Below are 27,411 nucleotides of genomic sequence, written 5' to 3'. Positions count from 1 at the left end.
TTTTGTGAGTCATTCAAGCTAATGATATTTAACTATATTTGGCATCAGATAAATAGTTTGACATTAGATTACAGTATAAAAATGGAATTTGTTACAATTCCTGACTGTTGGACATGCCTGCATTTTTATGGTATTAACATCAGAAAAGGGTAACTGAAAAACCCTGTGTAATGATCATGTAGACAATGCTGGCTTGACAGTTGTTCAACCTGGAATTCTGGATATAGATCACCAGAGCATTCAAAATGTTCTTCTTTATTGGTTTGATTTTTACTCACCTAAATGGGGCCTATTAAATTACTAAGTCCCTGTCATATGGACATATCTATTATGTGTTGAATGCTAGTATCGGCAGCTGTTGTGGATTGAATAATATCCTGAAGGTCAAGCCAGGGTTGGCCCTCTTTTTCAGCACCAAATGAAAGAGGATGGGGTGGGAGGTGTCTGTCTAGTTATTAATGTATTCATTTGAATGGAGATTGTATTCTAGTAAATTTGGGTGCTGTTCAACAATTCTCCTTCAGTCACTCTGCTAGGCAGTGCCATAGTCATCCAACCCTTAGCACATTTGCTATACCGCCCATTACATGAAAGTTATGTTGGCAAACTAGATGGATTTGTTCATCTGTAAAGGTAAAAAGTTCGAGGATGCATATCAGGCCTCGGCTTTGGAGACCTGCTGTTCATGCTTTCCCTCCCTACCGTCTGTCATTTTGGATCTTGTCATGGTCCCTCACCCTGTCGTCCTCCACACTTTAGAGGACAGCCCTGTAATCAGTGTGGAGATCTGCATTGGCTGGCTGTTGTTCTCTCACTGCTAAGGAAATGTGACAACCACGTTCACAGATCATTATTTCATCTAATATTCAGGATGCGGTCTATGTGAGTGTATTTTTATTGTCACTATACTGAGACCACAACTGCACACTGCTTGAGCAATCCCTTTTATTCAGCTGCAAGAATTAAATTCCTTGTAGGTTCAAAAGATTGTGTATGTTTCCTGCATGTAAACCAGTAAAGTTAGGTTGTTAAGTTAGTTCTATACTGTACAAAGGCACCATGCACTTAATATTAGCTGTCTAGTTAACCAGGACTTAATAAATAAATCTGTCAAGCCATCTTACTCTGTGTCAGCAGTGCTTGAAATCCACTAATTTCTCAGATCCATTTTCCTGATATTGAGCCAAGGCTGTATCATCTATTAATGATTGCCCTTTCCTCTCTTGTGGATGGCTACTTTTTTCTGTGAGTAGCCTCACATGCATCTAGAAAACAAAAGGAATTAGGGGTTGGAAATGGGGTGAGGTGCTGGGGTGAATGTTAACAGTTCAGGGTCTTTTAGAAAAAATATACCAATGCATTATAATTGTTCAACAAGTTTGACTTGATCTGAGGGAAGCAAAAACACCAGTACAAAAAAACTCCGTCCTATAATTTGTACGTCTTCTGATGTGGTGTGGAGAAGGCGGTTGCAGTTTCCCTTTGATTTTCATTTTATCAGGAAATTAAAAGAAAATGCCCAGAGCATTATGTGATATTGTTGAAGTAAGTATAGAGGCAAAAACATAAAAGCGGACTGCATAGGGCTGATTTACCCACCTGGAGAGGAAACGGTAATACATCAGTCTCACCCACACATTCAGATGTCCTGAAACTACTGGGAAACACTGAACAATGCTTTTCTGAGTTATCAACCCAGCCTCTAGCCAGTATATTTTTCTTTAGACAAAAAGAAAGTCTGATGTTTCTCTTTAAGTATACACTACATGGAGTACACCACCACTTTCGATGCTTGACATTGAGTACATACATGTTCTTATTTGTAATTATTCTGTTAAGAGTGCCTCATAAATTAGGTTTCGAGGGAATTCAATGAGCATAAGTGTTTTTTTTATACAGAAACTAAGGTGAACAAACCAGACTATCCTAATGCACATGTGGATGCTTGACCATGCTTCAACTGGAAGTTCACTGTATGTATTATCTAATGTAACATGGTTACATAGCATTTCGGAAAATGTAACTACATCAAGTTTGTTTCACATAAAGATTGTGTGATAACATATGGAACTAGAAAATGCATTTCCTGAAGGAAATACCAGTGCATGAAATGCAAAGGTTAAGAAAGGAAGAAGAAAAGAAAGAAGAGTGAAAGAAGGAAAGAAGAAAGGAAAGAAGAGTGGAAGAAGGAAAGACAAAAGGAAAGAAGAAGGAAAGAAGAAAAGAAAGAAGAGTGAAGAAAGGAAAGAAGAGTGGAAGAAGGAAAGAAAGAAGAGTGAAATAATGAAAGAAGAAAGGAAAGAAGAGTGAAGAAAGGAAAGAAGAGTGGAAGAAGGAAATAAGAAAAGAAAGAAGAGTGAAAGAAGGAAAGAAGAAAGGAAAGAAGAGTGTAAGAAGGAAAGAAGAGTGAAGAAAGGAAAGAAAAGTGGAAGAAGGAAAGAAGAGTGGATGAAGGAAAAAAGAAAGGCAAGAAGAGCGGAAGAAGGAAAGAAAAATGGAAGAAGAAAGTAAGAAAGGAAAGAAGAGTGGAAGAAGGAAAGAAGAGTGAACAAGAGTGGCTCTGGATGAAGAGATAAAGAGAGAGTGAAAATTTTGAAAAAAGGAGATAAAAATGGAGTGAAGAAGAGAGATTGAGTGTGAGAGAAAGTTGACTGAGAGAGAAAGATGGAGAGATGGAGAGAGAAAAAATAGAGAATGGATGGTGTCTTAATGTTCCTAGTTACAGTTAAATTGAGAGGGACAGAGAGAGAAGAGGTTCCTTGGATTTGGCACAGGTGTCAGTAAAGCACAGGTGCAAGCCAGTTTAAAGACCCTATTATGATGTCATAATGGCCCAATGTAAGTCAATGGGAGAAATTTATATTAGTATTTCTTTAATATCTTAAAAAGTATAAAGTTTAGAAAAGTTATAAAAAAAACATAGCATAAGTGTCGTTTACAAGACCTAGTTTGAATGAAGTTTCTACGTTAAGCGGTTCGGGCTGAATTAATCGCAGAAAAAGTTAACAAGAATAAGAAGAAGATGAAGAAGAAGAAGCCTAGGAATAACAATACAGGGCATTTCATGCACTGTAATTACCAGTGTAACATATTATAATGAAGGTCACAGACAGTAAATTAATTTGCACTGAGCAGTTTTCCAGTAATAATCACACCATTATAGCTATCGTGTGACCATCACGGTATCATAACCCTGTTATTATCACATCCGAAATACAAAGAAGCGGCCATTATCATCCAGGTTTTTAATCATAGGCTACTGATGTAATCAAAATAACTCAAAAAGCAAAACCCAGAAAACTAAGACGAAACTCTATTTTCATCAAAAGTAAACTAACAGAAACAGGAGGTTGTAAAGAGAGAATTAGTCTAATCTGCATTTCTAAATATTACTCTGCATTAATAATACTCTTGTGAACAAACGGAATGCTGAATGGCCCAGGGCATTTAAACCTTATTTGGGTCTGTTCCTTAGCATATATTAGTGTTTGTGTAACACACAAACGTATAAATGACTCGCGCCTGTTATGAAAGTGCAATTTTGAACATGCTCGACCTGACTCACGACCCACGTGCTTATCTGTCGCGCGTAAATATTACGTTTGTGATTTTTCACTCATCCAAGTTTAAAATAGTACAGGCGAACACGATGTATAGATTAAGAATTCATACTACTAACAGATGTATAATAACATATATTTACCTCTGGTTAATATATCTACCTCTGGTTATACTCAAAGTGATTATACCGACGTCTCTGTTATACTACAAGACTATAATACCCATAAAGCACTGCGACTAAATTGAAAACACAGGCGCACGAGTTGAGAGGTCGCTCCAAGAAACCGGTGAGTGAATGACAGTAGGAAATGCAGAAATTAAATTAAGGTACCTGAAGGAATGATAACTGTCTAATATTATTTAGACAAGACTGTCCAAACCATTTCATTACGTTGACATTTTGACCCGAGCAACTAACTTATTTCAGTCCCAGTGCGTTTAGTTATGAAACTGGCTAGCTTGCCAGTTGCATAATATAGTAAAGTGCCTGGGTTAGCTAATGCTAGGTTAGGTGGCATGTAACCTTCAGTTAATACAACAAATGTCATCATTTTGTGTTGGCCCTAATTAATCATAAATGTACTTACGAGATGTTTTAATTCATCGCCCCACTCCATTACTGTCGTGGTTGATGTTTGCTCTCTAATCTTTTAACCTGACCCATGGTGTCGCTGTTAAATGACTGTTGTGTTTGGCAATACATGAATTCAAGCTTTCATGTGAGAGGTGTACATGTATTCAGTGTCACTCTGCTTTTCCGTAGCAGTGTTGTACAGACTACCTCTGTTACATGAATCGGAAAAAATGACAACACACACAAACTTTGCTAAAATACTTTCTTGTAGTGCCTCCGATGGCTGGACGGCTGTTGAAAGTGTCCACTGTCGCCACTGCTGTGTTCGCCTCGTCCGGATTTTACCTGCACAACAAGCATGTGGACCTAAATGACATCAGCGTTATTAGGTTTGGCAGAGCAGCGGCAACGGTATGTCCTCCTCCTCCTTCCTCAGAAGTCAAACTGACTGTCTATAACAGAACATGGTTTTAATGCTATGGTTGAATGTCTTGCTCTAATATGCTGAAACGATAACTTCTGTCCAATTGACAGTTATTGTAAGTAAATGTTAGTGACTGCAGTCCATATCCCCTCAGAACTTTAGCTAAAGCATAACTGAACTGTAACAGCTGATATGAAAAAGAAACATCAGCAGTCTATTAAACATGTGGGCAGATGAATTTGATTTACAATCTGATTTGCTGTTCGTAGAAAAATCAAAGAGTTTCTTTTTTACATTGATGCATTCTTTTGGTGAAATCCAATGGAATAAATACAATAGAAAAAAGTCCTACACAAAGTTTAGCCTACGTCAAACCCTTGCCAAGATTTTCATTCATTCATTCATTCATTCATTAATTAATTCATTATATTATTCATGTTCAGTAATGGCTACAAGGCGTAATGTCACACAGATATTTATACCTAAACGACCTGCCACCCTCTTATCTAATCATAAATAATGCTGCCAATGTATGTAGGTGTATTTGTATCCGTATAATTGCTTTTGATCTCAGATGCAAATACTGTGTCTAGTACTTATTTAACTTTATCTGTAATTTATCATATTTTTTGGGATTATTCTGTATTTGCAGACTGCATTCATCAGCTATGACTATATTACCACTTTCCGCAATGTGGCATATGGTACAGAGGAGTATTGGGACCTCAAGTCTAAGGTAAGAGCGATAATTACAGTTGAAACCTTGCTCTCACATGCAAGTACTTATACCCAGTAACCGAGCCTAGGTTTTATAACAACATACAAACACCAATGACCATATTGTCTTGCCACTTGGCAACACCTCCGGGCTGCTATATTGGGCGAACGAGATCAGGTTCCTATCATATTGAACATTGTTTCTCCAACCGCCCAAATAAGGCTAAAAAATACTTTGTGTTGACTCACTCATTGTGCAGGAACTAAATTTCGCCACATGGCTATTACTATGGCAACAGTTGAAATATACAGAACGTGTAGGGGAGGCAAAACGTCAGTTGTCCCGTTACAACAATGTGATTATTTCTTTATAATACAGGGCAGGACTTCCAGGTACAGATCCGCCCTGTTTAGCATTATCGATTCCCTCCTATATCCCCCAGTAATTTTCCTGTCAGTGATTTGTCTCCTCCCTGTCTCTGCAACAACTACACTTCAACAATCATACGGATACTTAACAATAGTTAAGGGTAACAACAACAAAGATGCAAAGAATTGTGAGCATTAAACTGGAGTTGTCAAGTGGGCACCTTCCTTCATCAGTGTTTTGCTGAATTAGGCCCACAACACCTCCAGAAGGCTCAACAGTGGAATCTGGTTTTCACATGCATAGATCACTGTCTGAAGGATGCATTATTTAATTATTTAAACATCATTCTCATAAATATATTGCATGCCACAGGCTAGCCAGGGTACAGTTTTTATTTATTTTTTAACCCTGGTCACTTTAGCCACCCAAACATATTGCGACAACAGGCTTCTTCACATAATACAAGCCTCGTCCAAAACTACTGTTTTTTTTAGCAGCCTCAAACCACTCCTTTAAAGCAACACTATTCAACAATTTGACACTTTCTGAGGTATGGTTTTATAGGGAACTTGTTTTTGTACCATCCTATAATTTGTTTTGATAGCATATGGTCATGTGAAGGACAGATAAACACCTGTGTATTTCTCACTAGCCATCTACGATATGCACTATGTAGTTCTGTGTTCCTGGCTGGAACGCCCTAAAAAATGGAAGAAAAGCTTTCACACCATGACCAGCTATACTGCCAAAAGACACCAGTTGGTGTGTTGGCAAGTTTCTATCAGCACCAACTGGACAGTTGGTTGTGTTTGAAAGGTTTTGCATGCCTTTTAGGTAGTAAGCTTGCTAGTTTTGGAACAGAACTACTTATTGCTGCTTTAAAGCTCCTATAAGTTCGGTTGGGCGGTAACTGGGTGCCGTCCTGCAGCCTCTCACCACCACCCATTTAGATGCCTTCATAAGGACCTCCATTATCACAGCCAACTGTAAAATTGTGCATCCAGACATTATGCAAATCAATTGTGTTAAGGCACAACTGAATATCTTCAAGGTATGCTTTGACTAGCGCTGAAATCTTCTTATGGACCTGAAAGTAACTAAAGACATTCCTCAACAGACTGTTTTGCATTGATCCAAAGGCATTAGCAAGGTCCAGAAATACAACACATGGGTCTCTGCCTTCATGCTAAACTATGTTTTGGAATCCTGATTTCTGCACAGAAATATCTATCAAGCTGTTTTGCCCTCAAATAGGAGGCCGACCTCCTTGCTACCATACTAAAGAAGATCTTTCCATCCACATTAAGAAGACTTATAAGTCGAAATTGGCCTATGGTCATGGTGTTCTTCTCTTTCGGAAGGAAAGTAGTATTAGTAAAAGGCTTACAATGCAGATATATTTATTCCAAACCAGGATTATCTACTCCTTCACTGATGGTGGTACTGTGGAAGTGGAAATAGAAACACGCACATGCAAATACAAAGGCAAGAAAAGGCTAAAAAAGGCTTACAGGAAGACACTTAAAGCTGTTTTAAATGCTAATTATTTGTAAAACTAAAGCCAGACTGTCACATTCACAGATGTGAAAGATGCTTTTGGAAAACAGCTGGTCTCTGCCACTATCTAAACTTTTTGTAATCTGAGATTACAATTTCAACAGTATCTAGCTGTGTTAACAAATTTAAACAGTTATTGCTAATATATGCACCGCAGTAATGGGACATGTGATCGGTTGTTAAATCTTGCTGACATGACAATGGCAATGCAAACATGAGTTTGAGCACTTAAAATCTGTTTGGACTCAAGAGGCAGACAGAAAAAAGACTGTTTTGTACTGTTTGCTTTCGGTTTGGTCAGGGGGAATACTGAGTTAAAGGTTGAAGTTGCCTGACAGCAATATTCTTGATATGAATGAATGTTGTAGCCATTATTGCCTCAAAAACTGAAAATGTAGTATATATTGTACAAAAAAAGTACAGCATCACTCAGGAATTGAACTTGCAACCTCGGCCATGGGAGACGTGCGTGCTTGTAGGAAGGCTAAAACCCATGGGGGTTAGGGTTAGCATTAGCACAGCATCAGCGTGTGAGGTTTAAACACTGCACAGCTATGTGTACCAGCTAGCCGCTGTTATACATGCATTGAAAGAATATAAAGAAGTGACTTTTGGATAAAAGATGCGGATAATATTTGGCTTTCTTGATCATCCTACTGGCTCAGTGCAGATACTTTGTAAAGAAAAAAAGTCTCTACTTGGAAGCGGTACAATTTATTTGAAGAATTTAGAGTTCTCTAACATCCAGGCTTTGCTACATTTCACCTGATCGTTCACCTCATAAAACCCCTGTAAAGACTCTGGAGACTGCTCTGATTTTGATAAGTCCTCTGAGTAGATACTTTCTCTCCCAGCTCTCTCACAAATTGTGAAATTGCCTTGGCTGCTAGCGCTGCATCTGAGGATTATGCTGAAAGGGCCAGGCTATGGTGCGGCGTCTGAGGTGAATTCAAAGCCCGGGCGCCCAGCAGAGGATAACACCAGTCGCTGGGAAAAAAAGCACAGAGGAGGCGCTGCGCCGTAAACACAGCACTTTTATATGTTAGGATACCTGACCCATTTAGAAAAGTCTTTACATTCCTCTATCTCTCTATTTCTCTCTCTCTCTCTCTCTCTCTCTCTCTCTCTCTCTCTCTCTCTCGCTCTTTCCCTTTCTGCTCACACACTCCATTCTCCTCAGCCTTAAGGCCGTTGAACAATTCTGTTGAAATGCACTTTGCAAACCTGCAAGGGTTGTTTGACCTTAATGTGTGGTCTTGTACTATTGTACTTAATACTCCGCTCTGCTACAGCTTGTCCCCCCGCAGGCTGATGCACTCGAAAGCCTTTTATGTTCCACGCCTTCATACCTGCCATGTTATTATGGGTTATAATTGAACACATCAGGTAACATAGTACTCCACACACAAGCACACATACTCGTATGACCGGGACATGGATTAGTAGCAGAAGTGGCAAACCTAATAGCAGGCTAATGGCTGTAAATGCCAGGTACTGTTTATCCCCCACCTCGCCGCTCCCAAGTTTGGAAAGGCCAACTTCCAGCTCCAGCAGGTGCCTTTACACCAACCTGCACTCTCAAAGGTCACTTCTCTCACCCATTCCGATAAGTCACGTCATGGTGGCTAGGGGGAGGCACTGAACCCTGAAGAGCAAGCTTTGGCACTGCTGTGACCTCTGTGCCCCTTTCTGGGAGTGCATGATAGCACCACACCATACCACACAGCCCAGCCCAGCCCAGCCCTGCTCCCTCTGTCGGCCTCCCAAGGGGGGCCTGTGGTCATGCCTGGCTACCTCCTCTGATTAAAATTAATGCAGGCTCTCTGATTTAATACATAGGAGAGATTTGCCTCGTAATTATTATGAAGCCATAGAGGTGAGCCAGATCAGTTGTTGCTATGAGGTTGTTTTAGATTATTATCGAGGTGATTTTTCACCACCATCACCACCAGTTTTTTGTTTTGTTTTGTGCATGTGTAATGTGACGGATATAAACATCTTTTGGATTGCCTGCACGTAAGCAGTGTACCACGCTTGAGGAATGTAGATGTAGTGGTAACATTTAAGTCAGCTTCACCTCAACAGCATGTATTTGCCGCTGTCCAAAGTACTGTAATGTGGTATGTTTCCTCATTGAAAGTGCTGCCTGTTTCTTTTGGCGTCTTTGGGGCATTTATTATTGAGTTTTCTGTTTTAATTTTTTGAGAAAATTAGGTAATTCTCCAGTATTTAGTAAACAGGTGATGCTGGCTCTGATGCCTCCTTTCATCCCTATCCGTTTGCAGCAGGAGCTGCTTGTCCCAGCATTCCCGGGACTGGTGTACGGGAGCACTGGCTCTCTCCCAGATGCCGTAGAGCCGTAATGGCCGCCGCACACCGAGGCTGCCTCTGTAGTAATGAGAAGCGTTCCACACAGTTACCCATCTCCATGCTCTGAGTCTGGATCCAGCCAGCTGCTCGCCCTGCCCCTCTGAGAGGCACGGCCTCAAGGCCAGCCAATCACTGCTCCCAGGAGCACAGGGTTCATCAAACAGTGTTTAGGACATTAAAGCTCTCCTGAACACATTATGGCTATGTTCACCTTCCACAAGTCAGTTCAGAGGCCTAAAGTATTATTAAAAAAAAAAATAAAGCTGCATTGAGATATAGATATAGATATCACTTAGATGATAACATGCCTATTTATTCTGGTTGGCAATTTTTTTACTGAAATGAAAAATCTACACATTTTTAAATCCAGGCATTGTATATACAACGAAGACCAGCCAAACCTTATAATAAACCTTGTGGAACAAACGGAAGCTTTACTTTGCAATATTCAGAGCCATTCTGTGCTAGCTGCCCATGAACAGGAGTTTGAAGTGGTCAGACAGCTTCCCCTGATGGCTCTCTGAGTGTGAAAAAGTCTCTCTCTCTCTGTCTCTCTCTCTCTCTCTCTCCCCTCTCTCTCTCTCTCTCTCTCTCTCTCTCTCTCTCTGTCCATGTGGCCCTCTATTTTAACCTCTCCCTGGTGGCTTCGATGGACCATCAAGTGGACAACCTGATTGAGGGAGTTCTTAGGGAAAAGCTGTTCATATTTGCTGTGATGTCGTGCTGCCGTTAGTGCCCAGTGTTAAGTGTGACTGACTGACTGACTGCTTGACTCTGCGTGATGGCAATGCCATAGGCATAGAGTGCCTTTGTTAGCAGGGCCGTGTTGGAACAGCAGTGATATAGATGCGAAGGGAAGAGGATCGCACATCAACTGATGCTCTTCAGTCAGGCGGCCAGGAAGTCCTACAATTAGATTTTTAGGTTGGCCTCTGGTGTCAGAGCTTTTTATTCTTTTCCTGACTCATCCTTGTCTTGTTTTGGTGAAAATTAACAAATTCTCAGGATGGCAAAAGAATGGGGAGGGGATGTTTATGTTGTGGGTCGGCCATTAAGATCTCTGACAGCCTCAGATCTGATATTTACCCCACAACCATCTACACGCTGCTCTCTCAGAGAGAGAGAGTCTGCAGCAGAAAACTCCAAACAGAGACCCTGTAATAAGGGAAGAATAGCACGACGGCCCTCTCAGCCGTCTCAAGATGAGTGTGTAAGGCGAGGACAATGGCTGCAAAGATGCTGTCTGCCACAGACTGGGCTAATAATTGTCATCACAGCAGTCCTGTTAGGTCACCCACTGTGGACACCCACTGGTGCCTAAAACATCTTTCCCCCTGTCACCAGAATGTACACACTTACATACACACACACACACACACACACACACACACACACACATACACATAAACACAGCCTAAGTCTCAGCTTTTTATCCCTCACAGACACACACACACACACATACACACACATAGCCCAAATCATGGATGCAACTCCCCTCATGGATGCACACATGCACGCGCATACACACACACACACATACACACAGCCCAAGCCTCTTTTGTGCCCCCCTCATGGATGCACACACACACATCCACAACAACCAACCAACTACCACCAACTCTTCACTCCCACCCTCACTCAGACTGCCCCCCCCTCTCCCAGACACACACAACCCAAGTCTCTCAAAGACACTCCTCTCCGGAGTGCATACTACGTATCTGTGTGTGTTTACGGGGGTTCTGCGTGTAGTCTCCAGACTGTGATTCTGAGTGCCAAACCTTGCTTTGCATTATTCATAGTCCTCAAGGCGGGATGCCAGGTATGCCCCCTCCCTCTTCCCCAGCCCTTCATCAGCCCGGGCGCGGAGGTAATCTGTTTTTCCTCACCACGCCTGGGTATGGGGTAAACGACTCCTGCCCCGCTGGCTCTGAGCAGACTCTCCGCCTCTCCACTGACGCCCGTCTCCGTGTAACTGTGGGGCTGATCGCAAGGGCTTTTTTCCCCACTGCCACCAATCCTGCCACTTCTCACCAGCTTCCCCCTGGGCCTTGCCAGAGAGGAGAGAGAGAGTGAGGTGTGAATGCGAATGCACAGTTTGCGCATTGTGAATTTCACAGCTTAGAGGCATGTGTCGTGGGGAGGGGGAAGATTCTGTGTTCAGGGGGGAAGTTTTTGAGTTCAGGGGTCCAGTGACTAAAACTGTTAGTTTGCCGCTTCGCCTGAGCGTGTCTTGCATTGATCATCAGCGCAAGTCACTTTCAGCCATAGAAGTCTGGAGTTAAAATGAATATAGTGATTGATCGCATATGTTAATAGTTTTCATAGCCTTGCTTGGCATGATGGATATTTTTTTGCTTTGCCCTGTTTTCCCAGGATGTGTTATCACTCACATTAACGGAAGTCTGAGCCTGATGTGTTCATGTGACGACAGGAATTGTGTCTGCAGGAGTCAATCATGATCGTCTTTCTAATGTGGAAAGTTGATGAAATCTGATATGTATTTCTATTTTGACCTATTTTTAGGAGTTCATAGTATCCACACTCTGTGAAAAGGGCTTACTACTAGTACTAAGAGTTTTCAAGCTTTTGGCTATCAGATACCAATCAGATGTTGAACTTTTGCGTTTCTGGACATTTGTCTTGGTCAGCTGTCGTCGATGAGGCAGATTTGTCTTGACCCTTATATGCCATGTAGATATCCTCTCTTTCTCCATGTTTTATTCTCCTCTGAGCGTCATGGAGATGGGTTCCGGCTTTGTGAGCCGGGTCCTGCAGAAGGTGTCTTCTTGTTACTTTCAGGCTTGCACTAGGGTGTTCAGGCCTTGGATGCTGTCAGTTGACAATACTCATTGTTAATATATGCGTATAAATAAATAAAAATGCAATTGAAATGTTCCACGCTGCGTTTCACTCCCCCTGCTGTGTGTCATGGTAATTCTCCCATGGCAGTTCATTGTCTTTAGGCATCAGGCTCCGGGTCTGTCATCGCCCTGGCCTGCTCGGGTGACTATGCCAACAACCCAACCCTCCACCTTATGTGTGTTTGAGTCAGTGGGCCCTGCTGTTGTTCAGGCATGGCTGAGCACCAGCTGCTGCTCTCCAGGGAGCTGCAGTGTGTTAGGACCACATGAGGGGAAGGGTGTCTTTACTCTCCTTACACACACATCAGAAAGGTTTTATCTGTGCGTCTGTGTGTGTGTCTGTCTCTGTGTTTGTGTTTGTGTTTGTGTGTGTGTGTGTGTGTGTGTGTGTGTGTGTGTGTGTGTGTGTGTGTGTGTGTGTGTGTGTGTGTGTGTGTGTGTGTGTGTGTGCGTGTGTGTGTGCGTGTCTGTCTGTCATAATCACAAGTATTTTGATTGAGATAACGATTATGTAACACAATCACTCACTCATTTCTTTCCCTAGGATTGTTTTTCAGCAGTGGTGCGGTTGTGTGTGCAGACATAAGCATATAATGTTTATGGAATATAATTTTATAATTATAGGTTATACTCATTAGAAATAGTAAATAGACTAGTATGCACAGTTGTTCAGTTAAGATAAGTACTGTGCTGTAACGTAGGCCCACACTGATTTGTTGGAAACTAAGACAACTCCACGAGAGTGGATATTAGTGGAAGCTTTACTTTCAATTTTCGGAGGCATTTTGTACTAGCTGCCCGTGCACCGGCCTTGGAAGTGGTCAAACAGCTTCCCTTGATGGCTCTCTGAGTGTGAAAAAGTCTCTCTTTCGCTCTCTCTTCACCTCCATGTGGCCCTCTATAACCCTTTTAACCTCTCCTTGATGGCTTTGATGGACCCTCAAGTGGACAACCATATGGGTTTTAGGGGAAAGCTCTTCATATATTGCAGTTATGTCATGCTGTTATTAGTGTCCAGTGTTAAGTGTGGCTGGCTGACTGACTGACTGACTGACTGTGCGTGATGGTAATGACATATAATGCCTTTGTTAGCATGACCGTGTGGGAACAGCAGTGACTTAGATGTGAAGGGAAGAAGATCTCCCTTCAACTGATGCTTTTGTCAGAAAGCAAGGAATTTTTCGAGTTTAGATTGACTTCTAGTGTCAGAGCTGTTGACACTTTTCTTTGACTTGTTTTGGTGAAAACTGAAATTGACTTTGAGAGGCACACAAGAATGGCGAGGGGGTTTATGTTGTGTATTGGCCATTAAGTTCTCCGACAACATCAGATCTGATCTGACCCCACAAAAACCTTGGACAAATAGCATTTGGACCTTTTAAGGGAGGGTCAAATGTGGATTTGTATCACAAAACAAACAAGAGCATCATTGGGAGATGGAATGCGGTACATGAATCGGTTTGTCTCGATCATCTTATTTTCATAATCGTTGGAATTTTAATTTAGCTCAGCCCTTGTGTAGTGTTGCACAGTTTGGATTTCACTGTTCTAGAAAGTTCTGCCTTTGCATTATATAAGCTGCATTATATAGGTAGTGTGGGTACTGACTGTCCTCCGTCGGGCAGGTCCAGGCCCATGATGCGGTCGTGGGGGTTCAGCACAGCTGTGTAGGCAGCAAAGTTGGCTGGGGAGCCGGAGTAGGGTTGCACGTTGACCGATACTGAAAAAGTACAGCGGAACTGGGGGTTTGAAAACGGTATGATATTAGCATTTTGAAAAAAATCTATACTTTTATTGTACAAATAGCTATTTGATCTGGCTAATAGGAATCTGTCTCCTCACGCTGATAGTGGTGACGTTGGCTACTGGTGTGTGTGACATTGTGGGACACAACCCTGACTGGGTTTTTAGTTGGATTTGGCAAAGTGACTCATGACTTAATGGACTTGAGTTCTTTTGAGTCAGTCACTAAAAAGATCCCGCTTCATTTGAGTCAGCATCACCAAGAGCATGGAAATCATACGGTTAAACACGAACCCACAGTCTCCAACAAAATAAATTAAAACTTCAGCTATGCAGCAGTGAGGGAGGCAGTCTACTGTATGTGTATTTGTAATTTTGATTTACATTGCATTTTCCTTCTAACATTAGATATTAGGCAGTACATTAAGCTCAAAATAAATTCAAATTCAGCTAGCATTGTGGTCAGCTAGCTACTTAAAAATAAATCTACAACGTTTGTGTGTTAGCCTACTAAGTTAGCCTGTATTGCAGTATTTGTCTTACAGTTGTGAAATCCTCACCTTCATCCCCCAAGGCAAACGATGGCTCATGGTGGCACCTCCTTATGTCTATAAGTTATGGAACTTCTGGCAGATACTTGCTTAAGGCTAGGCAAAAGTACTCGGGCGTTGTAATGATATTTTGCAAGTTATAAGGAGAGTAGTGAGTGACCCAATTTGTCGCTTTAATTTGTATACGTTGTCGTCTGGTGTTAGCAGCAGGTGTAAGACCGAAAGGAGCCGGGGTAATGGGAGACGCACACTCTGTACTCCCAGGTTAGGAAAAGGCTCAGGACTCGCACATCACTATTTGTAACATGAGTGTGATGTGAGTCGAGAGCAGTGGAAGAGAGAGCAGAACATTTGTTTCCTTTTGTTCGTCTTGAATAAAGGACAGCATCTTCAGCAACAACTGAAGTCATTGACAAAATGGAATATGGAGATATTTCTGCTATGAAGTGGAAGAAACCGGAACCCACAACAGAAATGACTTAATGCACATGTGCAAAGTCACAATTTTTTTTTACAGAGATTTGACCATTGCTCTGTCTGTTATCCCCTTTATGTGTAATCCAAAAATCTCTGAATGCATGTGTGTGTGTTAGTTCCCTGTACGTGCAATAGGCTACATCTGAGTGTGTGTGTGCGCTTCATGTGTGTGTGTGTGTGTGTGTGTGTGTGTGTGTGTTGTGACTGTGTTCAGCTCACCTTTATCCCCGGTGGACAGGCCATCTGTGAAATCCAAAGTCCAATGTCATGTCTGCTCGCTGGTCTTCGATGTGAACAGGGAGGGTTTTGCACACTACATTAAGCTTCAGTGCAAGCTTTTTCCACTCCACTTGCTCTGGGCTTGGAGAGATGGCGCCCTGATGCCGGCCTAACAGGGAAATGCCTCCACTGTCTTCTCAGACTGGCAAAAGAATCCGGAGATGTGTGCGGACAGATTACTTTTTTTTTTTACTGAGTTCAGGGTTATGACATTGCTCCTAGATTTCATGTCCGTAACCCACATGCAGAAAACTGTCTGTCATGGTAAATGTAAGTTGACAAAAGGCAGTCATGCAGCAATCTCTGAACTGGAAAATGGTACCATGATACCCATTGCAGGCGAGGGCCGCTCACGTATTCCTTACACAGATGTACATTTCATGCATTCTCCTTCTCCTTCTCCACACCCTGGAGCACACAAGGTATTAATTGGATCACCGACTAAAGTGCCGGTCTCCTGCTGAATCTTTTAAGTGCTCTCAATTCTGAGACGGTGATTTGGCGACAGTTGTAACATCCCCGGCACAGTCCCAGGAAGGAGGTGCTCTGGGCGCACCGCAGCAGCAGAAGCCGATCTGAGCGCTCGCTGAAGCAGCTCTCGTTGTTAGTCATTTCCTCAGTCGTTTTGGGGCCGCTAACTCCAGTCACTCCCTCCTTCCACCAGTGCCGCGGCTCCTCGGTTAATTGGTGCGATATGTGGTAATTGATTAGCTCAGTCTAACGACTGTGAGGTAAAGTAGCTGTAATCTGGAGGCTGGTCGATGAAATGGACTCACTCTCTCTTCTCTTTTTTTCTTCCTCCCTCTCTCTCTCCCTCTTTCTCTCTGTCTGATTAATGGCGGAATTTCTTGAAAAGGAGATGAAGGTCAGAGAGATTTTCTCCCCTTGATTGCCATCACCTCGGCCATATTCATCATTGGATTTTACATTTAGACTGCAGTCTTCAGGGAGCAGTTCACAAAGAACATGATGCAATGCCTAGGGTTGTAATGCAAAAACATATCTACTTACTTAAAACAAGGTTACCACTGAAGTTAATATTAATTACTTAATCTACTATAGCTCAGTGCTAAGGTTTGGGATGGTTACACTGTATGGTTGTAGTGCCTAATTTGAAATCTATGAGCCCTAATTCCATTGACCGACAATGAGCAAAGCAACGATCAACAAGCAAAGTCCGTTGCACATTCACCAAAGCTATCATGTGGCGTGTTTGAGCATTGCGGTGGCCCACCCAATATTTGCGCTTAGAATCTTGCTCATGGTATTGAATTCTCAAGAAAAATGTATTAAATTGATTCATTTTGCTAACATGTTTGGCGGACGTTGCCCGTTAATTGTTGCATCGCTCTTTGCCAGTTGCCCATCAGTAAAATTAGGGGGCCGGTGTAGATGACTCCTAGGCCTTTTCACAGGGGCATTTATTCACCGGTGTTGCCATGTGGCGTTCTATTAGTGTTAATAGTGTATAGTAGAATATCTAGCGGGGCCCAGACTGTAGATGGGCTGCACTTTCCCCAGACTCCCGCTTGTCATTTAAACCAATGAAGAGGCAGTTTGGGAATGGGCCAGGGGAGACGAGGGACACAATGAGAGCGAGCACAGAAGTGAATTGCACGCATGGCAGAACAAAGCTGTTCTCATCAGTCCACAGGTTCTCTCGCGCTCTCTCTCTCTCTCTGTCTCTCTCTCTCTGCGCCTGGAAAAACGGAGCATATGCACAGGCTGAAGCAATCAAATCATTAAGTCACTTAAGGGCTCGGCAGGTGCCTGAGGAAGTCAGATGAGGATTGGGGTTTTTGCCACTGATGAAGAGGTTGCTGAGAGCTAAAGACTTGTGCATGCTCAGCCTGAGCCTGTGGAGTGATATTTGGGGTGAATATGAGATGTGTATGCTTAGAGGTCAAGACAAAAACACATGTAAACACTGGGCTGCAGCCTTAGTGGAGATAGTGTTACAATACTGGATTGTTAAAATTGAAGCACAATATTAAAGTGAATCAGACAGCACTTATAAATGTATAGATTTATTTGTGTACAGACAGCGCAGAAATATCTTGGTGGGCTGAAACGTCTGTTTTCCTGATATGAAGTGGTGACTGATTCGTTTTATATGCCGCGGCAGGACAACTAACGTAGAAGATAGGAAAGGCACACGTGAAACAGTTGGTTGGAAGTTATTTCCTATCCAACCTAAAGGGTTGATTGGATCACTGTGGTCTAAATCACTAAGAAATCAATGAACTATCCGCATAGCTAGCTAAGAATTTAAACCCTTCCCATTAGTAGCCATTTCTAATGCCTCTGAGATCGCCTTTGGGTTTAGGTTTACAGTATTTATGCCTCAGCATATTTGGTAGATCTGCGTCTGTGTCCGTATCAGGAATAAAGTATGAATGACTTTATGGGTAAGGCAATACTGTCAGGAATAGGGGTGGGGGTAACAGAACTACTAGTACCAGACCAACTGGCACTGACCATATGGCACTCACCCATTTTGTAAGAGCTTACGCAAAAGTTGAGTACTCCCATCCACTTGAAAAACACTTCCTTGTCCCACCTTGGTTCCACCATGTGGGACAACTTTCTGGTTCAACATCAGTACCAACATCACATGGCAGTGCATTTGGGGTGGTGTAAAGATAATTCAATTAATAGGAATCAGCTTACAATACTGTGCGATGTAGGGCTGTTATGAAAAGAATGAGTGCCAGTGTGAATGGAAAATTAATGGCTGGTGAGTATGAGTGATGCAGGAGTATGAAATCAGTAGGAATCACTCTGAATCGGTCACTATCAGTTATCTGCTCCAAAGCTCATAAGTGAGACAGTCACTGTGTGTTCAGTCTTGTGCTTCCTCAGCAGTCTTTTGCAGTGACACAGTCTGCGTGTTGGTGTGTAACCGGGACGAGAGACAGAGTGTGTAGAACCCCCCCCCCGTGGTGGGCTATTTCTGTTGCGGTGTGTGTTTGTGTTCCTGCCACCTGCGTGGTCTAGGGTAGGGGGGCCAAGCTGAACAAACAAATCTGAAGCCACGGCCATGCTGTGCTCTGTATAGCCTGAAATGACACCGCTGTCTGCCCAGGAGAGAACAAATAGACCGCACCACCAACCACCACGCAGGGAGTCTGAGGCCCAACCACCGCCCAGAGAGTCTGGGGCCCAACATGATGGGGCACATTAGGGTGGAGATTGAGGCCCAGGGAACGACTACAGTCTCCTTCCTCAACTCATTATAACAAGGCTGCGATTCTTGATGATCGTGATGAGAGAACCCTATGTGCCAACATTCATTAATTCAGTGGATCTTTTTACAAGGTGCTCGCTTGAGGATGCCCAGGGCTTCTACTGGTTTTGTTTGACTGAAATAGTAGCCAGCGGTGTGTACTGAAGGCATGCAATGGATCCAGCGATAACAGATGGGCACACAAAGAAGAAACATGCTACTGTTGCGTATTATTGCAGCATTTTAGAGCTTGCAGTGCCTGTAGGATTGTAGCGTATGGATCATCCCTCATCTTATCTCAAGATGTGTATGTCAACAGTTTTAAGCTAAACGTGCAGTGCAGTGCATTGCTATGTTATTGTCATGGTACTGTTCTGAAACCACTGTAACTTTTAATGCATCGTATTTGTGTGTGTGTGTGTGTGTGTGTGTGTGTGTGTGTGTGTGTGTGTGTGTGTGTGTGTGTGTGTGTGTGTGTGTGTAGTGTATGTGTGTGTATTCAGACGGTTTTGTGTGAGGTTAGAGTAGAGGGTGAGCAAACATACCCTGACATTTAGATATTATAAATAAGACCTAATTAATCATTACAAACTGCTGAAGTGGTGAAATGAGTCGTGGTGCTTGAACAGGCTTCTTTAGGCTGAAGGAGTCTCAAGGGATGATGCGCTGATTGGCTTAGAGGGCCAGGTAATGCAACCAATCACCTAGCTCAGTGAGTAGCTCTCACCTCATCAGAGCTAAATGTAATTGAGAGAGAATATATTTTCATGCCTCCTCGTGCGTTCTTGCACGTATCACACATCGGCACTGTGCTAGAGTCTAAAGGATGTTTGGTTGTTAAATTCTGATTGTGAGCGTTCATGCTGTTTTTGATTTGTCAGTTGCAGTAATAAAGAACTGGCATCACAGCTGCACTGTGAAACCAAAGACACTTTATTACCAAATAGGCTAGTGTATTAATGAAATTGCAGTCAACTAGCTAATTGGGATACTCTATTGCTCACCCAGTTCATAAAAAAGAAAGCTCATAAAATAGTGTTTTGATTATTTAGTCTGGAGGTGATTGTTTGAACTTGGCACCTAAATAATCACCCATAGGCTCTTTTTCAAAACAAGACCCCCTGTGTCCATCCCTAGCCGGTTTGGCAACGGCACAGCAGTGCTTACTTTAGCTTTGGTGTTTGATAAAGAGTCTATCCATCTCCTGCTGCCGTTGCTGATCTAAAGCACAGACATGGAAACACAAGGCACAGGAAACGGTGTACACAAATGTTGTTATCATGGCGTGATTATGCAATCCTAAACACTTTCCCTGGCACCCACAGGAGGCTTCTGAGGGGAATTCACTCACCGTGGCTATTAGCATATCATTATGTTGAATAGGAACAGCTGATGGGGCAATTAAAGGTAGCGTACTTACTTAGCCTTAATGAATAATTCATATCTGATGGAAGAGAGCTGCTGACCAGTCTGGGCGTTACAGCGTCAAAAAAAGACAAAGTCAAAGAAGACGAGGACGGAGACAGAAAAAAAAACAGCTCTGAAAGTTTATGGTCAAATTATCATTTTATTATTTGTCCAACTTCTGAATTTAGGCCTGTCTTTGTTTACATTTGCAATTATTAATTTTACAGACTTCATTATTCAAAGTGGCATAGAGTACTGTACACTACACCTAGACATTTTTAGCCAGTAATTGTGTTCCCCGGTGTTTTGAACCCATGACCTGACAGTTTCCCTACTAGTTGAGCTCCACAAACACAGAAAAAAAATAACACAAATACTTAGCTTAGTGTTTTGAGTTTATAGTAGTTTCTTGAAAATATATTTTTTTTGTTTTGTTGTTGTTGTTGAAGGCACTCCTACAATGGAATAGGCCAGAATTGAAGGTCTCCCAAATGTGTGCTGACATCACCGGACTGTCAGTCCTGAGGTTTGTCGCTTGTAACCAACACATCAGTAATATTGATGCCAGCCTTACTTGTTGACGCATTCCTGGTCGTACACAGACTATAGTTTTGTTGAATTTCATCTTAGCCGATTGATCATGTTTGTTCATATGCAAGAAAAAGGTAAGTCGTGGCTTGGAGCAGATGTTGGTTAGGGAAATGCTGTTTGACTAAATTAAAATTAAATGACAATTTATTTGCGTGTTTTCACAGATTTGGGTAAAGATTGTAATATTTGATCAGTGACATGTGGATGGTTTGCAGTGCACCGTTTACATGACTACCTGATGAGGTGCCTAACCCTGCCCCTCCTCCATACCTTGCTAGTCCACCTGCGTTAGCCGAGCAGTCACAGCGTCCGTCTGCTCTGACAGCTGTGAAAGATGCTCGTCCTAGCTGTTTATGAGAAGATGGATGTGCTCTGCACTCTAAGTCAAACGAGGAGGCAATTAGGGTGCTGCTCCCATGGACTGCGTATGCCTGCACCTCATAGATTAAGGGGAAGAATGGCTAGGGCGTGATTAGGGCCGCTGGAATATTTACTCTCTCTGGTGAAGCAGCACTCTGGAGACCCAGCTGATAAAAGGACGAGTAGTCAGGCTGAGGATGAAGCCATACTCACTCTCTTTCTCCATCTTCATCTTTCTATCTCATTCTCTCGCCATCTTTCTCTCACTCAGTTTTTTCTTCTTCTTTTGTCTCTTGTCTCTCTTTTTCTCTGATATCATCTCCCTTTTTCTCTCTCTGTTCAACACTTTCTCCCTTCCCTTGTTTCACTATTTCCTCTTCTATTTATCTCTCTCTCCCTCTCTGTCCCCCTCTCCCTCTATGTCCTTCCATCCCTCACCCCACACCCCCATCCTCTCTGATTAGTTTTAAGGGGTGCGGCCCTGTGGCAACCAATGTAGTAATTGCCAATAATGTAATACCTTTTCCGTTCTTAATGTAATAAAAGTCAATAATATATTAATGTACCAATAATTTAATACAATTCTGAACCAGTAACGCAATAACTTTTTGTAACTTTTTGTAATGTAATTCGTAATTAGGTTATTGACTGGTTATTACATTATTTAATCATCAGGTGTCGGACTTTTATAGCACTTAGCCCTACTGTTGCATCTTTCGAATAGCGGCATCAATATCCTGACTGCCAGATCTTAGTCCTAACTCTGTGAAAACACACTCACATTATTTGTGTAACTTGATGGTTAGACTTATCGCCAGCCCTGCCTTCTAGTCCAAGTGGTACTGGGTAAATGTCATGGAAGTGTGACACTTCATAGCCAACAAAAAAGACTCCAATGAAGTGATATATGGATATCATTACAATATCAGCTCCAGTTATTACATATTTATGTTTTTGTTACCCAGATAATAATGTAATAACCAGCCAATAATGTAATAACTTATTACATTATTTGCAAAACGTTAGTACGTTATTGGCTAGTTATTACACTACCAACGTTTACTATGATGAGAACAGAAAAATGTTAACATTATTGGCAGGTATTCCATTACGTTATTGGCTGCTACAGGTCCCACACAGGCCACAGAGCAGCTCAAAGGACAGATGTTCCTGATGGAGTCTCGTCTCTCAACTCTGAGAACTCAAAGAAAATGTGGTGTTCCATTACCTTTAAATTTCTCTAGCGAATCACAGCACTGTGCTTCGTTATACTAAATGTGCTGCAGTGTTTCAAATCATTTCCACTATATGCAAAGAATAGCTTAACTGATGGCGGCCCGTGATTTTATTTATTTTCATTTTTTTTTTTTTACTGTGGTCTGTGAAAAGCCTGTTTCACAAACATGGCATGGCAATTATGTGTCTCTTCTCTCCTTGTGTGACACATAATTGCAGTTAACGTGCCAAAAGTCACACAGATGTGGCTTTGTGCTTCCCCCTTTCAAAATCAGCCCAATGAAAGAGCAGGCGAAACGAGGCGAAACGAGGGATTGGGAGGGGGACAAGCTCGCCTAATTTCAGGCTTTCCTCAGCCGTTGCCATTAAGGCAACACAAAAATGCTATATATGTAACGTTTTGATGAGGTCTTTAGGTTCATAGAAGTTTAATAATTCTTGTAAATTTTCTCTTCAGAATACATCTGGAGTATGTGTTATGCAAATGCATAGCGTATGCCCTCAGGTTAGAGTTGCATCCAGCTAGCATCCATCTCCTCTTCTTTCTCTCCTGCCACGCTGGTTATTATTTTGAGCAGCTGAACTGAAAACAAGGAAGTGAAAGACCAGACTCATTTGTCTCACTGAAATCTCCAAATCCTTTTTGATTGGATTTGAGCTTTGTAGGCGGGATTGTGTCCGAAAGGGGTCCGAGAGGGGTTTGAGATGCCTGATCCGACAGATTGGCTAGGGTCCAAACAGCAGGCACAATACCCAATACTCCGGTCTGAACTTTAGATAAATGGTGACTCAGGAACCTCAAATATTTCTGTTTAGTTTTATTTCTCTGTTTTGTTTCTTGTTTTTTTTATTTGAAACCTCACAGTTTTCCAATAACATCAATATCAAACCAGCTGACAAAACAAAAGAAAACAATCAAAAATGTGTTGTGTTAACCCAGGGTTGTTTGTGGAAAACATTCAAGTGTGTTAAACTGTCTAGAGCCTTGTGTTTAGTTGTTTCCTAATTGGTACTGATGCTGATCACTTTTTCTCCGCCTTGCAATAAGATCCCCGTAAGGCAGGATAGGCTCCTAAATAAGGGATGCTTTCTCTTTTGGAAATTAAATAAATGCAGTTAAATTGATTATTAGGTGGGGGGGTTGTTGTTTTTTTTATCCACATCCTAACTGATTATTTTCTTCACGATAGATTGAGAATCTCTTATTGGCCCTGTTAGTTTGTCTGCTGAAGTTATTAATGAAGAGCATTAGATGCTCGGAGGGAGAGTGTAATTGTTGTTCCGTCAGCTCAACGTCTCTGGAGGAAGTACATTCCCTGAGGCTTGGGAAAAGCTTTTAGAACGCGTCTGGAGATGCTCTCTGCATGTCATCAGTGAGTCCGTCTGGAAGATAGCAGCTTGCTAAAGAACTCTGTGAAGTCCTTTAATATGTTGATGCTCACTCCTCGCTTTGAAGAGCAAAATCTTCAGCTGGCAGATTGATGGATACCGTTTGTTTTGCAGTTCTCACTGCAAACACTAGATGGCAGCCCTCAGTAGTCTAAAGTGGGCTTGGCCTTGTGCTGAAGGGAACAGGAGCAATGCTTGTTCTGTGACGAGTGCTTGCTGACACTGTTGAGCAAACAGTTGAGAGGGACTGATGTAAATATGGGTCTACGTCAGACCAAACCTTGCAGGTTTCTCTGAAGCTGAGTGGGATTCCTCTAGGGAGGGCAAGACATTGAGGTGGGGTGGAGAGTGTGTGTGTGTGTGTGTAGAGGGGGGTTATGGTGAATCAGAGCGTTAAATATTAGCATTCCAACACAGGGAGTTTGAAGGAATGCTGAAAACCCGAATTCCAGCTGCACACATAAATACTTAATTTTTCTGTTGTGTTCCCTTCTGTCAGAGTTGACTTGTGCCGTGGTCAGAGTAGTGGAACATGATGTCTACTGTAACCGAGTAGCTGAATATGAATATCTCTCTCTCTCTCTCCCCCCCCCCCTCTCTCTCTCTCTATCTATCTTTCTATCTATCTCTCTTTCTCTCTCTATCTCTCTCTCTTTCTCTATCACTCTCTCTCTCTAGCTCCCCTCTGTGTACTCTGTCTCTCATCTCTCTGCCTGGGCAAAATTATGCATTTCATAATCGCTATCTAATTGTTTTCATTAGTCAGCCTGTGCTCATTAATAGGTAGGTGGAAGGCTAATTAATGCGCTCTCATCGGTTTTCACACTATCGCTCCGATGTCTCCTGCATTCAGACGCACAAAATGGAGAGTGTTTCCTGAGATAGCAGGCATTCGCTCAGCAAAAGCCAAATGGAACAATTAAGATACCAGGTAACATTGGATACTGACAGTGCCCTTAATGCCTGCCTTGTCTCTGGTATGAAATACAGAGTCCTCAATTTCTGACTGTCATTTCTGATATGTATTAGGACAGAGGGGAGGCATCTATGATGATGTTTCGCTCTGTAGTTTCCTTCAGTCTACTTCTTACTGAACATAATTGTAGTGCTTCTGAATGTGTTCTCTGTGCATTTATACAACGCATGGTAGTTTTCAACATCGAGTTGTTCTTTCTTTGCTGTCTTCCAGAGGTTTTGTCTAATTCGTCCAGGATTGGGAACACAATGATGCTCTCAAATGTAGACACTGACATTTTCTGGTGCGCATGGTTTGTGAGCAAGCGAGCAAACAAGCTAGTTAGTTAGTTGGTTTCTTAGGCGTATAAGTGAGAGAGGTAGTTCATTATTTGTTAGTTAGTTGCTTAGGGGAGGAAGTGAGTGAGCGAGTGAGCTAGTTCATTAATTTGTTAGTTCGTTACTTAGGCGAGTGAGCGAGCAAGCTAGTTTCTTAGTGATTAGTTGGGTTCTTAGGTGAGTGATTGAGTGAGTGAGTGAATGAGCTAGTTCATTAATGTGTTAGTTAGTTACTTAGGTGAGTGAGCAAGTGTGCAAGCAAGCTAGTTTGCTTGTTAGTTAGTTGGTTTCTAAGGTGGGTGAGCGAGTGAACAAGCAAGCTAGTTTCTTAGTTGGTTTCTTAGAAAAAGTTGTTTTACTAATGTACACAGATGTAAAACTCCCAAATGTATACTCCCACGTCTGTGCGTGGACACACCCCAGTATTTCACTGACCCACCCATGTTTACGCTTAGAATCTTGCTCATGTTATGAAATTAGCAGAATGTTTTTTATTATGAAGTTATTAATCATTAAGTCATGCATGATTGCTTTGCATGTTGCCAGCCGCGTTGTCCACCAATGAGCGAGCGAGTGAGGGAGTGAGAGAGTGAGTGAGAGAGTGAAAGAATGAGGGACATAGGAAGGGAGTAAGAGAGGGACAGAGGGAGTAATAGAGGGACAGAGGGAGTAAGAGAGGGAGAGGGAGAGAGTGAGTGGGGGATAGAGTGAGTGAGAGAGGGACAGAAGGAGGGAGAGGGAGAGAGCGATTGAGGACAGTGAGTGAGTGAGCGATGCATGGCAGGGCAGGCTCAGGCCCGAGAGAAGCCTCTCTGTAAATTTCAAGCTCTGCTGGGCACTGAGGGGGCTGACAGATTGCCCAGAGCCCAGATAGTCACTCTTGGTGGCTCGCCGCCTCCAGCCTGGCCAGCCTGCACACGCCACGGCCGCGAGCCGGAGCTCAGCCTTTGTTTAGGTGTTGACTTCCAGATTGGTGCGTTGATACTCATAGTTTTTCTCATTCAAATGTATAATGGTATCATCCCTGGTGGTTTTGGGCTGTCAAAAAGTAAATATTATTGAAAGTAGGATGTCTTAAGAACCAAAAGAAAATCTAAAGCAACAACACTATCTTAACCAACAATTCATTAAATTTGAACGAAATAGTGGCATTCTGTGTGTTAAGAACAAGGGCAACCTCAGCACTGTGGTTCTGGAAAAAATTTTCGGCATTTGAAAATGGTTTAGGGTTCTATTTTTTTTAATCTGTGAATGACGGTGAATACTTTTATAGACAAATTATTTGTGTCATGACATGTTTCCTCATATGTCAGGTAGTGATTATTGCCTACAGAGAAACTGACATTGGCTTTAGTTGGATAATGCCTTTGAATCTGAAACCTTTTAATTAGGGCATCAAGGGAAACAATGTAGGGGTCTGTGGACCTGCTCTGCCGAACAAGGTGGAATCAGCATGTCACAAATTATTTCAGCTCAGGCGAGTGGAGAGTGATTGAGTGAGTGAGTGAGTGAGTGAGCGTGTGTGTATATGTATGTGTGTGTGTGTGTGTGTGTGTGTGTGTGTGTGTGTGTACAAGTAAGAGTGCATGTGTGTAATGGTGCATATGTGTATGAGTTGGTGTATGACTGTACTGTGTGTGTGTGTGTATGTGTGTATGGGTGTGTGTATGTATGAGTATGTGTATGCGTGTGTATTCCCATGCATCTTAATGCATGGCAGTGCCTGAGGCTGGTGGGATGGGTGCTTGGCAGGCAGTCGACACTCTTCTCCAAGGGTGATCTCATTTACATAATAAGCTTTGTTGCTGTTTACTCGTGGACGGTGGAAACCGTCTCTAGGGGAACCGGGAGAACCAATGACAATCAACACAATGAGGTAACCCAACCCACGTGCTGTGCTTGGGTCCTCTGCAAGATGGGATGGAAGGAGTCCATCTTTAAAGTGTCAGCGAGAGAATACAAATGTGTGTTTTAAAGACTTGTGTATGTCGTAAGAGGCTAATAGTATAGACGGGGGGCACGAGCGGGGGGGTGGGGGGTTGTTGGCTGGAAGTGGAGATGGGAGGGGGAGGTGTTGTTACAAAAGATGGCCGGATGGACCACACATGCTGGACGCCTTGCTGACAGATTGCTGCATTATTTGGTGGTTTGAGTTGAGAGCCTTTGTGTTTGAATGGGCTTGAGTGAATGGGCCCTCGTGATGATGCAAATTGACCAGCACAGTTATTGATGGCACACCTATAAACATAATGGTGTATTTGTGTAGTGAAGCTCAGGTGAAATGAGGAAACCAAACCCTTTTGTGTCTTTGCATTTCAAGACTAAACATTATTTCTTTTTATGAGCGATTTATTTATTTTTACTTTTCACACTCTACTGTTTTTTTCCCTCCTTTCCATTAACATTAAAATTGTTGCAGATTGAA

At 42.4% G+C, this 27,411-nt stretch overlaps 1 protein-coding gene across 1 annotated transcript in view; it reads left to right on the top strand.

Annotated features, from left to right (window-relative positions):
• Window positions 1–4,414: 4,414 nt before the first annotated feature.
• The window catches only part of adck1 (aarF domain containing kinase 1), a gene marked incomplete at its 5' end in the record, with an annotated part of 122,003 nt that continues 99,006 nt past the window's right edge, over window positions 4,415–27,411 (top strand). Inside the window, 2 exons of the mRNA XM_080849847.1 lie at window positions 4,415–4,546; window positions 5,212–5,295. Of these exons, the coding sequence (XP_080705973.1) occupies window positions 4,415–4,546; window positions 5,212–5,295 (216 nt within the window). The remainder of the gene's footprint in view (window positions 4,547–5,211; window positions 5,296–27,411) is intronic.

The sequence above is a fragment of the Sprattus sprattus genome (genome assembly GCF_963457725.1).
Source record: "Sprattus sprattus genome assembly, chromosome: 13".
In the NCBI taxonomy this organism is placed as follows: Eukaryota; Metazoa; Chordata; class Actinopteri; order Clupeiformes; family Clupeidae; genus Sprattus; species Sprattus sprattus.
The sequence above is the reverse complement of the archived record's forward strand: the minus strand, read 5'-3'. Positions and strand labels throughout refer to the sequence as shown.